A 16644-nucleotide genomic window follows, 5' to 3' on the forward strand; every position below is an offset into this window, starting at 1 on the left:
TCTCGACCAATCGGCGCGCGCTAGGGACCGGGCAGCAGCAGCAGCGGCAACCGCAGCGGCGAGTGGCGGCGCGGGGTGGCCGAGCAGGCGACATGAACCTGCGCGGGCTCTTCCAGGACTTCAACCCCAGGTGCCTACGACCCTCCTCCCGCATTCCTCTCACGCCAGAGGACGCCGTCGTCATCATCACTCCCCCATCGGCCTACCTCATCGTTGTTGCCGGGCCCCGGTTGTGTGTGAGAGTGGGCGAACGGTGGCGCAGTGGTTGGCGCAATGCGATACGGGAAGTGGATTTTATTCAACATCAATTGCGACGATCTTAATCCCCTTATGAAGCTTTCTCTTAAGTTCACACAGTCTCGTGCGAGTGAGTTCACATGGCGCGGTGTGTACATATCAGCACCGGGGAGATAAAGGTGGCCGGGCGTGATGCTGGTCACATCAGCCCTTCAATGCGACGTGACGGCCTTAATGGGTGCTCTCTAATAGCAAGAGCGCTTGGACAGGACACGGTAGGTGGAAGGAGTGACGGCCGATGATCAAGAATGATAACGCAGTAGGAGCGATGGTCGGCACGCTTCCCAGAGACTTGCCTATAGGAGGAGATGGAGCGATGAAATCAGCTCGCGTGCAGGTGCTGGGGTTGATTGTTACAAAGCAGCAGGTTGTAATATTACGACAGCTTTGTGAGGCCTACATCCACCAGTGGCTTGATCGTCGTGGCTTATGACGACGAACAGTCGTGGCATTTGTGTTTATAAAGGGGGTGATGGGGTTGTGTTTGTGTGATGGTGGCGGCGATGTTGACGGTGGTGATTTTCTTGAGGCGGAATGTGAAGGATCTTAATTTGGTTTAGCTGGTTGGGTACAGAGTGTGCAGTAGTGTAACAGTGAGCGATGGTGTAGTGCCATAGTTTTAATTGGCACTATTAACATGAGTAATATCATGACAAATACCACACTACAGTACAAAATCAATAATACCACCGGCACCATCACCCTTAATGTGAATTTGACCACTGCTGGCAATCACTGATACCATCATCATCACTTAATACTCTCACCATGAACATCATAATGATTACTAATATCGTCACCAATGCTCATCATTATATGACTAATACCATCACGATGACCATTTCCCATATCACCACCATGACTCATTCTTAAGTGCCACTACTATCATCGACAATGATTAAGACCCTCGCTACCAATATCATGAGAATTACGCATACCATCACCATAAACATCACAATTACTATACTCTTACGACTAACGTTCTATTTTCTCCACGAATACGGTACTGTACGACGATATCGTCACTTCGTGTTTGGTAAAATTTGCAGTATCCAGAGAGCCTGTACCACTTCATTAGAACACAACAGTGGCTGTTGGTACGTTAAATTAAGTGTGGTGGTCCCTGGTATAGGAACGTGACATTTCCAGTAACTGCAAAAGACTACGAAAGACAATTTTCACGTAAAAAAAAAAGCAATCAGGACTTTGACTTAACAATGATAGAGATGAATAATCGATTTCGATTGGTTTAATCTCTGTTAAAGAATATTCAACATTCGTTATGACTTAACACCACCTATCTAAGTGAAACCGTGGTAAGTCAACGTTTCGGGTACGGACCCTTTTCAGAGCACAGTTTAAATCGTATTGAAAGTGATTGAGCAAAGTGTGTCTCTGTTAACACATCTCACGTTCTCGGTAATCGGCTATGACAGGACTGGAACTGCCTTTCCCCCTGCCATTCGTGCTATTGACTGTCCCCTTTCAAGTCCAAGCTCAATACCTTCCTGTTTTCCCTCTACCTACGACGTACTGCGTATTTATTTCTACACATTACAATACAGCATCTTGAGATACGGTTGCATTTTGAATTTATCCAACTCGAAATTGTATGTGTAAAGTGAATCATGTGGCATGATGGCAGCACCTCACCACATCACCTGGGTGTAGGTAAAGTTACATGGTTATGATGTAAGTCTTTAATTACGTTATTCTATCTTACATCTATGTTTATGCTCACTTAACATACATTGTTTGCTTGTATTCTCTTTGTTTGACTTCTATAGCCATCTTGAGCAGGTCAATATCATAAAAGAGCCCTGTTAAAATAAACTCTCCGACTCATAATTAGTCAATACAGCAAAGTGAGGCTAAGTTATTTGGGTGGGGCAGCCACTCCAGGCCTCGCAGTCCACCTCACTGGCAGATATTCTCATAAGGGGTGGACAATATGGCGAGAATGACGCAGAGGCATAGTGTGGTTGGCATAGGCGCTAGTGCAAGGAATTAAATTGGGCCCCCTGTTTAATTCCCCCCCTATTTGTATACCAGTGCTTGTGCCCCTCCTCCTACCCATGGGTCCCGGGTACAGTTGCACCGCCTGCACATTCGCGAACTGTGCCAAGTGGCGTGATACGACGTGGGTTGATCGATGCAGCTCGACGTGACAATCTCGGTGCTTTTGTGCTGTTGTATTGCTGATGAGTGGTTTGTGTCGTGTGCCCTTCGCAGCAAGTTCCTGGTGTACTGCTGCCTGCTGCTCTTCTCCGTGCTCCTTGCTTTGCGGCTTGATAATGTCATCGAGTGGAGCTACTGGGCCGTGTTCATCCCGTTGTGGCTGTGGAAGCTGCTCGTGCTTGCCGGGGCCACCAGCGGCCTGGTCGTATGGGTTCGCAACCCCCAGTACAGGTGAGACCAAGGGTGTTAGTGAGGGTATGTAATTGTGTGAGGAGCGGTGGCAGAGTGGTTGGCGCTCTGTACTACAAACCCAAAGACCCGAGTTCGATTTCCCCTTATGGCCAAAACTAGTGGTGATTATCTGAACCGGTCTTGGGTCTCCCGAAGGTCGACTTAGCCTCAAATGAGTACCTGGGGTGATGTGTAGTGAGACAAAGGTTGCTGGGCATAATGATGGCCACCTACCACCTCGTGTGCCGTGCCGGCTTTCAAAGGTGCTCCAAAACAGCACTTGCCTAAAAAGTCTGAAGGTTTTACAGGGATATTTGTCTTTGTAATGCACGGTACAGGTGAAAACAGGGTATCAATGTGGATATTCATCTCGCAGTACAGATTATTTGTTGTTAGTATGGGTACGGGGGTTGATGTTACTGTGCCAGTGTGGTTGCTCCTTCATTTGCCAAGCACAAAATGACATACACAAACATCTCAGAAATGCACGTCACATTGAAGAAAGGTGTTCATCAGTTTTTATTAAAAATAATTCCATTTGTTTTATTTTAAACACTTATGTAGACGTTTCAGCTTACTTTACATACGAGGGCAGCATCTTCATTCTATTGATCTAACCTGTTGCTGTTTTTTCCCCATTTCCTCCACTCTCGTTGTCCTCCCTATCAACATGCCCCCCTGTTTCGCTTTACACCCCCCCACCCACACCATTCTCATCATGTCCCTCCTCTCCCATCACGGTTCCCATATCGTATCGCGTTCCCCCACTCTCGCCGTGTCCCAGGACGGAGGGCGAGGCGTTTGTGGAGTTCAAGGCGATGCTGATCACCGTAGGGCTACACCTGCTGCTGCTCATGTTCCAGGTGCTCGTGTGTGACCGCATCGAGTCACACGGCTACCTCTGGCTGCTTGTCTTCATGCCGCTCTTCTTCATCTCGCCTGTCTCCGTCGCCGCGTGCATCTGGGGCTTCCGCCATGACCGCTCGCTCGAGGTAATTGGCGGTGGCGGTGGTGGTGATTGCACTCGTGTGGCTCAATGAAACCTGTGTGTTGGGCTGTGGGGTGGAGACTCGGATGCTCTATTCTGCCTTATCGTCTTAGTGATTAAATCATTCCTTGAGTTTCCAGTCCCGGTGCTTTGTTACTTAAAGTGCACCCGTGACCATCCGTGTTGTCCTTTGTCAGCCAAATATAGTGTAGATGTACGACCCTTTATGAATCCACTGCTGGATGAGGGCCTTCCCATGCTTTTGTGGGTCATGAGGGTTAGTTGATCATACTTCACCACACTGCTCAACACTTAGTGAAGGTGGAGGGAATCAGATGCAGGATCATACAAGGACAGGACAGCAATGTGTTTTGCTGCATGGCGTTTTCAGGTTTATTTGGTCACAAGCCAGATATATCTTGCTTAATGACCATCATTGTGCTTAAATGAGACCTAAAAACAAATTATATCAACAGTGGGAGTGGTCCAACGGGGAAGGCTTGACCATGTCACAAATGTGCAAGTTGTCCCTTTACCACAGCTGGAGACGTTGTGCTCCGTCAACATCCTGCAGTTCATCTTCATCGCCCTGCGACTGGACAGCATCATATCGTGGCCCTGGATGGTGAGTTGTTTTGCAAGCGTGTAGCCCCTGGCAGCTGTTAATGTTATTTTTTACCTCTGGATACAACACACACCCTACCATGAATCATACTTAAGACTTTTAACCATATGACTCACAACTCGCGTCATAATGTGTTTCGGCTATTTCCAGTCGTAATTCTAATACATATCGGAATCCATATCAACCGTGGTCTGTATAGTGTTCCACTATTGCATCTAAAGCTGCCGATTCATTATAAAAATGCATAGGCCACACTAGTGGGTGAAGTCACATTGAGAAACATTTAACATTCCAAATTGTATTGTAATGTGCACTATCGGGAAAACCCACTGTGCCTGCATGTCTTGAGGGCATTATTGTAATGGTAGGTCAGCGTACAATCTTGCTGACTGGGTTTTACATCTTAGGCATGCCCAATGTCAAAAACAAACATTTAGTCGAAATGCAGTATTACCTCAAGTTTATGTAGAAGAATTTGTAATAAAAAAAACCTTCATTGAAAATAGGAAAATGTCCTAACACTGCCGATGGAGCCACAGCAGGGCCTGAGAGCCACGCCACTGATGCAACACGGATATTAACCCATCTTTGTCTACTGCTTCCATGAGTAACTGATGCACATACGACCAGGCAATTTTCTGGCCTTAATTCTCGCTAACAGTATTTTCCCATACAGTCTCGAAGCCTAAGACAGGCAGACATAGGATCATTCTGTTGGTTAGATGGTGTTTGTTGGAGCCCCTGTTCCGCATTCCAATTCCTGTGTGTGCAGGTGGTTTGCGTGCCTCTGTGGATCCTCATGTCATTCCTGTGCCTCGTGGTGCTCTACTACATCGTGTGGTCCCTTCTCTTCTTACGCTCGCTCGAGGTCATGGCTGAGCAGCGCCGCAGCCACGTCACCATGGCCGTCACGTGGATGACCATTGTGGTGCCGCTCCTTGCATTTGAGGTGCGCCGGCCTGGCCTCGCACAACCACGGTCCACTCATGCCAACTCAGACCCTTAGCCGCACATCAAACCACGGCACCGACCTGCACACTAACCCATAGCCAACTAAACATGTGCACACCAACTCGTACACTGTCCACAACACGAGGCCATACTAACCCACAACCTATACATTTGCATTCTAACCTAAATCCAAATATTTACTTGCATACCCAGCCATGCTTACCAACACACACGCACCCATTCACTCTTTAAACCAACTACTCATTCACCCACTTATCAGCCAACCTGCTCATACGCCCATCCACTCTTCATCCCTTGATGCCCATTGTGATGTTAAACTGTTAATTCGAATTTTTCTAATCTGAGCAAATTAATTCTCACTAAAACAGCAATTGATGTTCCAAATTGTGCTGTCCACTCCATAATGATTTAATCGTGAGCACTTAACGAATTTACACCGGATTCGTGTCATTCATCTTAATGTCAGAGCACGAGCGAGTGATTAACCGGTTGTGAAATTTTATAAAATCACAGTAGACTCTTAAAGGCTACAAAGTTGTATTCCGTTCCTTCTCTACAGGTGCTGTTGGTGCACAAGATAGATGGCAACTCCTCGCTCTCCTACGTCCACATCTTCATCCCGCTCTGGCTGTCTCTCCTCACGCTCATGATCAGCACCATTGGCCAGAAGGGAGGGAATCACTGTAAGTGGCAGGGCTTTAGCCCCGAGGGTGGTGCGTAGGATATGCTGATGAAATGCTACACAGAGGCATGGTCACACAGTTAAAATATGTGCTTACAAGGAAAGGGCCATTTGTGGGTGCCACGGTGGTGATGTTATCTGCCTCGCCTGGAAAACAGGAGATCGTGGGTACAAACCTGTATATTTGGAGTATGCATGTCACGTGGATTTTTCTCCAGGTCCTCCGGTTTTTTCCTCCACATTTAGAAACATGCGTTTAGAGTATTTGGCTGCTATAAATGTCCACAAGCCACTGTTTTGCGCTATCATTTGTGGCCAGGTCGATTATGAAAAAGAGCTATATAGCCGAGTGGGCCTTACCTGGTAAAATTTATAAAAATAGCTTAGTTTTTATAGTTTATTTAATCTGCATCTTCCATGAACATGGTCTCTTCCACCACCCCTGACCCTTTCCTGGCTGTGCACCCAGGGTGGTTCGGAATCCGTAAGGATTTCTGCCAGTTCTTGCTGGAGCTGCTGCCTCCGCTGCGCGAGTACGGGAACATCGCGTACGAGAGCGAGCGCGACACGAGCGATGGAGGAGGCTCGCTTGCCGACGACCCTGAGGACCCGCCGCTGTACGAGACGCACAAGATCCCGCCCATCTTCAGCAAGAAGATGGGGGGAGTGGTGACCCAGAGCCCCGGCAAGTACCTGGCACCCCCACCCAAGCTGTGCATCGATCTGCCTGACTGATCTAGTGGCGCGACCAGCAGCAGGGACGTACGTAACGCAGTTGTGTCATCGCCAGCCCAAGTAAGACACGGACTAAATGTGTTTGTGGCCCTGCCAAAACTGATTCGCACCTGCGTTGGAGCTTTTGTTTCGTTGGTTTTTATGAAATGTTTAAAGTAGACTGTCATTTTACATGGTGAGCAAGATTAACTTGTGGTCTGTTCCTTAAAAGGGATCTTAGGTTAAGCCTGTTAAGAGGTCAACATGTGAATATATGTTTTGTTAAAATCTTAGTCGCTGCGATTTGGAAGTGCATTCTCAACCAAAAGAGAAGCGTGCTGGGGCCAGAGTAGAGATCTTCAGGTGTAGTTTTGTTATTAAATCGACTGAGATTGCACATAAGTCGGTAAGCCTATAAATCAGTGTTCTGCCCCCATGTACATAATGGCCAACTAAAAGGAACGTGCAATTGGCATTTGCCAAAAGCAAACACTGAGATGTTTGTGCCACCGTTTTTTTTTGTTGTAACAAATTTGAAGGTCTTCACTTAGTTACAGTACCAGCCATTGGTGCTTTTAAATTACCAATCCAACGTTTGCGTGTATAACGCTGCAGCCAATATTATGTTGAACCGCGCACTTTACATTGTGTAAACTCAGTTTGCAAAATGGACATCACCTCCCCACTCGCCCAGTTCTACGGCCTCTGGTTAAGAGGTTGACAATAGACGGACGTGGAGCTTACCAGCGCGACCTAAACAACGTGCATTCTTTAAAGAAGGTTAATGTTACCATGCCTTCTCTGAACGTGGAGCCAGCGTTCAATAACACTCGTTAGCGTGCTTAGTTTTCAACCTCAATGACTGTTGACGAGACAAATTAAATCGCCAATTGCTCTGTTTTTTCACGGTTTTAAAGCGTTTCTTGGCATAAGCATGAGTAAATATGTACAATAGTTACCAAACATGAATTAACTCAAGGTATATTATTTGTATAAACATTGGAAAGTAAATTCTATCAACCCACCCAATAGTGACCCATTCTGGTGCAGATCAAGTAATGGGCAAATCTAAGAATTAAAAACTAACACCACCATGGCATAAGCGCCACGTGGTGTTGCAAGGCAGGGTGGCACACACTTTTGAATTATTTAGATTGTGTACAAAACGTATGTATTCTGGAAATTGTAAATGTTATTTATTGTGCATTTAACGTTGCTTTGATACAGCCTTATTTTTTCCAATGTGATTTTTTAAAAGTGTGTAACCTGATTTTTTTATGTTAAAGTTCACTGCTTTGTTTTGTAGTTGACAGTAAAAAAGCCTAATAGTAAGTGGAATTTTGAACAGTTAATTTTATAAATCAGAATTCCACTTTTGTAAATATTGTTCTGTAACAGCCATTTTCAAGACTAATATTTGATCATTTTGGTAAATGCTGAACAAAAGACTCCCATTACATTTAATAATACATAATTAACACGTGGTATGTGAATATATGGGACATATGGTGCAGAACCAAAATAATGCAACGGCCAACTTGTATGTTAAATTCCTCTAGGCGTGGGTAGTAAAAGCAGAAAAAGATACAGCAGAGGTTGTTGGTCTCTTAGCTTCCTGTAACCATTGAAACTCGGCCAGAGGTCACTTGAGTTATTGTTTTTCTCCAACAGCACCTTTTGATTTGAATGATACATCCAAAATGACTCCAGCCACCATACTGGAGACTCTGCATGCATTCATGTTGGCCCGAACGTTGCACTAATTCGTGAGAGATGCTTATTGCTAATGAGGTGCAAAATAAGCAACTTTAAATTAAATCCATGACACATCCATAATTGGAATGTTTAATGCGCATAAACTACAAATTTTGTTTAATATGCATACAGTGTAAACCAGTTAAGCTTACAAATGTTGCATATAAATGTCGGTGTTTTACATTTTTCTTTGCAATGTGTGGTTGTACCTCAAGATGCCAAATAAATTAGCGTGTCCCCCCCCTCCTTAAAGACTGTTTACTTTTTTCTACTATACTGGGTTCTACAGATAAGCGAGTGCTGGTGCATTAACGCCTGTCAATCAATATCACTTTAAAAAGGATGTCCATTGAAAGTAAAATTGAATTTTCTAAGTCACTTTTAAGTTGACGCTGTTAAATTATTTAAAAGAGAGAAACCTTTAAACTGTGGAAATATGAACAAGCAGAAAGTAACAAAAAAGCCAGAATATCACCTTCGTCAATGTCAGCTCTTTACAGTGTGGAGCACTACAAATATTTAGAGGCACCCGCCCACAATACTGCACACGTGCCCACTTGTACAGAACATAAATGCTGTATCAATATCAAATATGAATGTCAGTTCCCAGAAGTGGTGAATTCTTATGAGCAAATTTGTTTTGAAATAATTTTCAGAAATAATTACTGCAATTTCATGCACATTTTACAATGAAAAGTTGGCCATCCATTTTTAGTCAAATTACAGCAAGCACGATCACTTATTAAAATTGTATATCTCTAAAATATTGACAGATCATACGAAATAGTAAAATGTGAAAAAATACAAATGGTATTGCTACAAAACATCAGCAAACTTATGTAACATTCACAGTTGTATAAAAAATAAAACATACTTGTGCCTTCTAACTCAGAGGGGTCCCGATATTACATATTACAAATACCATTATCTGCATTAATTTAATTACAATTATTTCCATAAATCCACAGGTAAACAACACAAATGATAATTGTGTGTTACTTAAATAGTGGAATATAAGTCCTTATGCTTGGCAGAACTGTTGCATAAACATAAATCAATTAATTATGGGCCAAGATCATTTTGTCTGAAATAAGATACAAACGTTTTAGGACATGTCAGCACCCACAGTAGTAATGGGAATCTACTATGGATGTTAAGCCATGCAGAGAAGTCTCACAAAGCCAGCTCCAATTCCCTTCCTATACTTATCAGTTACCCATGTCCGAGTCTCCCACAATGCACCCAATGTTCTTTTTCTAAGCAAGGTTCAGCCTCGGCAGTACTCTGGTGTGTGACGGCCATGCACAAATTGCTATAGGCTGCAGGGCTGTGGTGGGAATTAGAATGAAGTGCAGCAAAATCCACTTGCACTACTTCTATGCTCCTTAATTTCAATCGACACTGACCAGTGTGGTGAAGTATGGTTGTATAACATCCACAACCAGAACAGCATGGGAAGGCCCTCATCCAGCAGTGGATTGAGAACTGTACACATACACTTATCGGCTACTCCTGTGGGTGGCTGCCAGGATGTGCAAAGATAAAGGATTGTTGCAGGCCATGGCAACACCTACGGGGCTCCCACCCACCTCCCCAAGTAATGAGCCGAGGCCTGACAAAAGAGGGGATTCCATCTGCACCATATATTAGGCAAGAGGAAGGTCACAGGGGAAGCCCCCCATTGTCATGTATCAGAAGATAATGGCTTCCTGGTGGTTACAGATATATATTGTAAACAGTGTTCACATTGCCGTGAAAAGAAAGGCACGAGAGAGCCCCATTCACACTGACAGGTATAGGAGGGGGATTGGGAGGCCGTTTTCAACAGACTTCTCTGCATGGTCTATAGTTGATACGAAGAGAAGATACCGATAAGTTACCACTGTTTTGCTATGACCTATACACATCCTTTACGTAATTACAAAGTTTTATCATAAGTTATTTGTCAATCCAAGCAGGACTTTCGAAATAAAAAGAATCCAAGATTCCCTGAGGTAACAGTTTTATAGTTATCATTATACATTGGCAAAACTTTGCCCTTTTCTAGTTAAAACTAGATTTCTGTACTTGATGTTAAATATGCGCTGATATGCCATGCCAATCTGATGCCGGTGAAGTGTGGGCATGTTCACTGTGACGATGTAAACTTAATGCAGTGGCTGTCGCCGTCTTAGGCTCAACGATCACGGATCGGAATCCCCTGGGCCGAGTAGCGATTCAGCTGCACGCACACGTGGTGAAGACAGAACGGGAGGAACGCGTGCCATTGTTAGGATTGCCACTTGAAATGGCTTTTCCAGGAAGTAGCTGTCCTAGGAAATGTGAAAATCTTCCCAGAGAAAATCCTTCACATGACATGATGCCGTTATTTTACACCTCAGAAATGGCAACCCCAGCGGCTCTATGCCACGTGGGGATATGAGATTCAGGTGAGTGAGTCACATGGGCACTCAGGCGGGCACCGGCGTGGGAGGTCAGAGGGGAGGGCCGCTTACCTGCTGAGTGGCAGCGGTGGCGCGGTTCTCTGCCTGTGCCAACCTTTTCTGTAACCGCTCCACCTTCTCCTGGCTCTCAGCCTGCAGCTGCTGGCTCTGGGGGGGGGGGGGGGGGGCAAGGGGTGACAATATCATTACTTCCACATTCCTAATTCGTGCACTCGTGTATTCATCCAACGATTCTGTTAAGTCAATTATGTGCCCACTGAAACCACGTCTGCTTTAATAAGGAAGACCTGTGAAAGTAAAATGATGTAATTTATTTACACAGCAGGATGAAGGAATTCCTCATTCAGCAGTCAATTGACTAAAGGGCTTTACATGTACATGCACTACACATTAACTCACCTCAACCAAATCCATGCGGGCAGCTTCCAGCAGAGCGGTAAGCTCCTGTGCGTGTTGCTTGTGCCGGCTCAGCTCCGCTCTGCCGCACACACAAATATAACAACACGATTATTTTTATGATTTATATGCCAGGGGTGGGGAACCTTTTCCTTATCGAGGGCCAAATAGGACTCTGAAATCCCTTTGGTGAGCCACACATTTACACTTGTGAACATTATGCAATAATCACGGCAAAAACAATGTCCGCATAAGCACAAACAAGTCCTTGCAGTGACAGCATTGAGCAAAAAAATAAAATGTTTCCAGGCCAAAAATATCCCCTTCTGGTGCAAGTTTCGTGTGGTTGAGATGCAGTGATGAATAAGTAACGTTTGCGGGCCGTTTCAAAGTGGGAGGCCTCATGTGGCTACGGGTCGTATGAAATTAAGTCAAAGGCTCTATCTGTCCCAGGAGGGGCCCATAGGTTCCCCACCCCTGCCTTTTGCATTGGTTTGATACAAATGTATTTTTGATACATAAAATTGCTTCAAACATACTTTTGCCTCTGTGCTGTCCACTGGCAAAGATAAACTGACTTTTCAACCAATGCAAGAATTTCTTCTTTTGAGGATATCGTCAACATTGCCATTGCCTAACAGTGAACCAGAAACGCAAACCAGCAGCCATGGCACAAAGCATTACCAATAAGAGTTGAGCAGCAGTGCGCATCTGGTGGCATGTTAAGACGAGCGGCTGCTGCTGCCACCAGACGAACCGCGTGTCGGCTCGTGTCCCCACCCACAGAGCGCCACTCACCCAAGCTTGGCGACTTTCCTCTGTGCAGCAGCGGTGGCATTGCGCGCCTCCTCACGGAAGCGCGTGGTGAGACTTTGCTGCGCCCCCAACATACGGTGCAGCTCCTCGACAGACGCATGCCCCGCCATCTGCAGCTCCTTCAGCCGTGCCTCCAGCGCTGCCTCCTGTGCCTTGCTGTCGTGTTGCATGCGCCACACCTGCCACGCCAGAATGCTATCAATACCGCATCATCATCACCGCTTAAGATTTTTATCACGTCTCCCATACAGCACATCTCTGTGTCAGCTGCCTCTGAGAGACACAAGGTTAATGAGACAAAAATGCTGCACTTGCCAACATATGGGCAATCGTGTGCCAGTTTGGGGCGATGTTGCTATGTGGATTTCCAATGAAGTAACTGGTGGGTAATTGATTAAATTTGGCAGTCAGACTGAACTATGCCCCTGACACCCCCCTGACTCATTAGAAAGTAACATGGGATATTTAACATCCAGTGTAATAAAAACGGCATGTATCATATGGTTAATACAACCGCAACATTAACCACGGCTGTCCGTGGACCCGAACCACAAACCTCAGCAACGAGCGACAATACCAATGAGCCACGTTATCACCAGGACCTTCATTGCACATCCCTGCTGGCACGCAATGGTTAATATCCAGAACAGATCACATATCGTACAAGGATGCAATACCCGATACACATATACATCACAGCGATACGCCCCGCTGCTCCTGACGCAGTTATCTGGCTTGACAACCTGAATATGAAATTGTAGTTGTTTCTTTGCATCTACATCAGCCATACGAAAGAAGAGTTCGGTTAACATCCGGCGCTGGGCCGAGCACCTCTTTGCGTGCGGCTCGCGTCGCCTCCTGGCCCTCGCGGCGCATCCCCTCCGCATGCCGCCGCAGCTCGTCGCCCTGCCGCTGTGCTGCCAGCAGCTGCTCGCCGGCATCTTGGCACTCGGCCCGCGCTGCCTCCAGCTGTGAACGCAGAGTCTGCGCGTCCGCCCTCGCACGCGAACGCTCCTCCTCCAGCCTGAGCCACCGCCGCCACCACCATGCAGACGGTGATTTGAAATGACGCGAGACAACATGACAACACGATGCAACAAGACAGAATGCAGTGCATCTTTACAGAACAGCATGACATGACAAATTAAACAAGATACACCATACAAATATTGAACAGGAAATGGCATGACATACGACACAACCTGAAATGAAAACATGACATACCATGCCATACTCCAACACAGTGTAACAAAGATACAATACTGCACAAAATGGCAACCAAACACAAGAGGACATGAAAACACAAATAACACAACATGCAGAAAAATAGTACTGTGTTCAATGTCTGTTGAGACATTTGTGTAATGGCAACTGTGTTGCAGTAGTTTGTGCCCTGTGCTACAATCAGATTCTAGATTGTCAATAACATTAGTGGAAAGTGCTGCAGAATTTGTCCTGAACCTAATTTCCGAACTCGATTAAGCCTTAAATGAGTCCCTGGCAGTGTGTGAATATTAGCACTGGGGGAAAAAAAGACAGCTGGGCGCAGTGCTGAATATTTCACATCCTGGAGTGCCGTGCCAGCCTGAAGATGTCATTGCCCTAGAAGTCTGTATGGCTAAACAGATTATCGGTCTTTGTGTGTGCGTGTGTGTACAAGCATGCTTGTGTTTGATGGTTATCGACAGAGCTTAACTTCATATTTCCGCACTTGGCACACCACATCCAATATACCTTTACCTATGACTGTGCCTACTATTCGCGTACCAACTCCAGTCTACCAGTGACTTGGAAAATGACCATTGATGAACGAAGCCCTGGTTAGCGCCCACTCACTGCATTTCGGCAGCTCTAAGCCTCGCCTGCGTGGCCTGCAGGCTGAGCACCATCTCGTCACGGGCTCTCTCTGCCACCAGACAGCGCTGAAGAAGCACGTCCGACTTGCGCTGCTCTCCCTCGGTCCCGTGGCCCTCCCGGTAGAGCTGACAAATGGAATAAAAAAAAAAAGCCTTGTTCCTTAAAACGTCCCTCACATGTATTAATCAATAGACCCCTAAAACAGGTAAGAGCTCACTGAGATTACATGATGCACAAAAGAAGACCTGGTCCAGGTATAATGGTGATACATTTAAATTCAGTGACGTAGAGACGGGATTGGTGGCTCAAATTAAACACTTCTTGTAAGATAATTGGGTGGGGTGCCTGCAGGAGGTGATCTAGCAAACAGTTTTGCAACAGGTTCTCTACAGATTGAAGTCTGAGTGTTGTGGCCTTCAGTCGCTCATTGCCATCAATCATCACTCTCTGGGCAGACTGGTGCATCGTAGAAACTAAACACAATCCAAATAGTTAATTCATTGTCAGTGGTAAACACATAAAAAAAAAACTCACAATGATTCATCATTAATATTTCCCTGTAACAAAAAAACATGTAATAGGCTAACATTTACAATAATGGTTATTATTTTTAATAAGCAGCCTGTTTTGCTTTCAGGCCATCATTGACTTTTATTTACCCCAATGTGAGTATACCAGTGGGATTCATAAGATGATGAATCAGCAGTCTTGTAATGTGTTTTGGCATGTTGCGCTGCGATATAAATTATCATTACTATTAGAATGCATTAATATAATCTCTGACTTCACATGCTACTATTGCACCTGTTACTTATGATGGACAAACAACACAAATACCGCACCTTCTCCAGCTCATCTTCGGCTGCCCTCTTCTCCCTGATGGCCCGATCCATCAGGTTCTGCTTGTCACTGCACTCCTGGTGGACACAGAGGGGCGTGCGTCACAAACAACGGGAGCGAGCTGCCGCGTTGACCCTGCCCTGAATGAAACAGGACTCCGTGTAACGCAGATCGATATTCTACAGCAGTGGTTCACATTTTCTATGTCACCATCGCTGGAGTCGCAATAACAATTATAATTTAGAAAGCGTCTAAATGCAGACATGGTGTCTCCATACAGAATTATCATTGCATTTCTATGCTATATAAATTCAAACTATTGTTATGAAGGGAAGTGACACCGACTAGGACAACCCCCTTAGTTAAATCATGATTGCCTCTGCGGTCCCACAGCAGAGCAGCGGTTGCCATTTTCAGTGTCACTATAGTCGCCTATAGTGACACCGGCGCCACAACATAAACAACTATCTGAATTTATGTAACGTCTAAATTAAACTAACATATTTCAGGATGCTTCAATGAAATATATTTAGGGAAGTAGCAGAGTCGAGGGGCTGAGGACAGTGTCTTCTTTCCCATTAAACTGAGCAGAGTTTGTGACGCATGCCCCTCTGCGTCTACCAGGAGAGACAGAGCAACAACACGGCACATCCTGGGTTAAAGCAACCGAGGCCCAACACCAATTCGAGCCCCAGGGACAACCGGGGTCAGCCAGGACTGCACCAACGAGTCCCAGGGTCGAAGCCCAAACACCAATTCCCAAAGCATCAGGGCTGCTGCAGCCAGCCATAAGACCTACCATCTGCAGGTTGGACAGCTCCGCAACCAAATGTGAAATCTGTACGTTGCACTGCTTCTTCACGTTCTCCACCTGCCCGGCCACAAAACGAGATCGAAGATACATGTGGGTTACATTTACGTCCACTCGGCGTCGCGACACGACTTGAACGAGTCAGGCATACCTGTGCCTGGCTGTTAAATCCCATCAGTCTGTGGCCTTAATGGCCTAATCTTCAGCCACCTCATTGGATGTCTCTCTCTTTTGGGCTGCTGTAGGCATGTCCATTATCAGGAGCCTCGTTTCTCTACAAACAGTGTTTTCCCATGAATTGCTGAGAATGTTCAGGGTGAATAAAGTGGCCTCATTCTTGTTTGTGCCAAAATTATTTCAATACCGGTCCCTCAGCCATGTTGTGTCCACTGTAACGCTCAACCGTGAAGTCAAAGAGGGTCCAGCCCTGGCTCGGAGGTGTGCACCTCTTTGCGGGTCCTGACAGCCGCCTCCTGTACCAGCTGTGCCATGGCCTCCTTCAGTCTCTCCAGCTCCTCGTCCTTCTGCCGCTCACACAGGAGTGCCTGCAGCCAACGGCAAAAAACTCCATCACGACCATCACACGTGCGACATCCCCTACTTACAGCGTGTCTTCCATGTCACGGGCACTGCAGAATCACCCTCGCGTGTCTAACACTGGGATGCAGCCATGTCAAAGAGATCTAGCGCAATGTCTATGGTATACATTCACGGGATCTAGCATGACCTTATAACATACCTTTAGCATCGTATTAAATAAAGGGAGTGATAAGTCACCATTTGTGAGTAAAAATATATTATTGCTATTGTAGCTCTTCCAGACCCAACAACTGGATTAGTGTAGAGTATAACAGGGTAGCAGTCTAGAATTAAGGAGAGAAAAATATTATAATATATTTTTTACTCACGCTAAGGATGCATAAACCAGAGCGCTCGGAGAAATGTAATAACACATAAAAATATGCACAGACAGGTCAAAAGCGTACTTGCTGTTCCACCTCCTACAAGTCACTGCATAGCTGTGCAGTTTGGGGTCTG

The 16644-nt window shown here is 45.7% G+C and overlaps 2 protein-coding genes across 5 annotated transcripts in view; one reads left to right on the forward strand and one right to left on the reverse strand.

Moving 5' to 3' along the window:
* Positions 1 to 8688, forward strand: LOC144722665 (transmembrane protein 185A-like). Its single transcript, XM_078600956.1, has 7 exons — positions 1 to 130; positions 2530 to 2706; positions 3491 to 3698; positions 4236 to 4319; positions 5092 to 5268; positions 5851 to 5974; positions 6443 to 8688. Exons 1-7 carry the CDS (start codon positions 93 to 95, stop codon positions 6706 to 6708), a joined length of 1074 nt encoding a protein of 357 aa, XP_078457082.1. The 5' UTR covers positions 1 to 92; the 3' UTR covers positions 6709 to 8688.
* Positions 8514 to 16644, reverse strand: part of SCLT1 (sodium channel and clathrin linker 1) — a 20801-nt gene continuing 12670 nt past the window's right edge. For all 4 annotated transcript variants that reach the window (XM_078600952.1, XM_078600954.1, XM_078600955.1 and 1 more), the window contains 9 exons: positions 16053 to 16151; positions 15595 to 15666; positions 14798 to 14872; positions 13935 to 14080; positions 12930 to 13122; positions 12081 to 12277; positions 11286 to 11364; positions 10938 to 11033; positions 8514 to 10663 (listed from right to left, as the gene is read on the reverse strand). In XM_078600952.1, the coding sequence (XP_078457078.1) occupies positions 10619 to 10663; positions 10938 to 11033; positions 11286 to 11364; positions 12081 to 12277; positions 12930 to 13122; positions 13935 to 14080; positions 14798 to 14872; positions 15595 to 15666; positions 16053 to 16151 (1002 nt within the window). In that variant the 3' untranslated portion in view covers positions 8514 to 10618. The remainder of the gene's footprint in view (positions 10664 to 10937; positions 11034 to 11285; positions 11365 to 12080; positions 12278 to 12929; positions 13123 to 13934; positions 14081 to 14797; positions 14873 to 15594; positions 15667 to 16052; positions 16152 to 16644) is intronic.

This window comes from Lampetra planeri, chromosome 15 (assembly GCF_965212315.1).
Source record: "Lampetra planeri chromosome 15, kcLamPlan1.2.h2, whole genome shotgun sequence".
Lineage (NCBI taxonomy): Eukaryota > Metazoa > Chordata > Hyperoartia > Petromyzontiformes > Petromyzontidae > Lampetra > Lampetra planeri.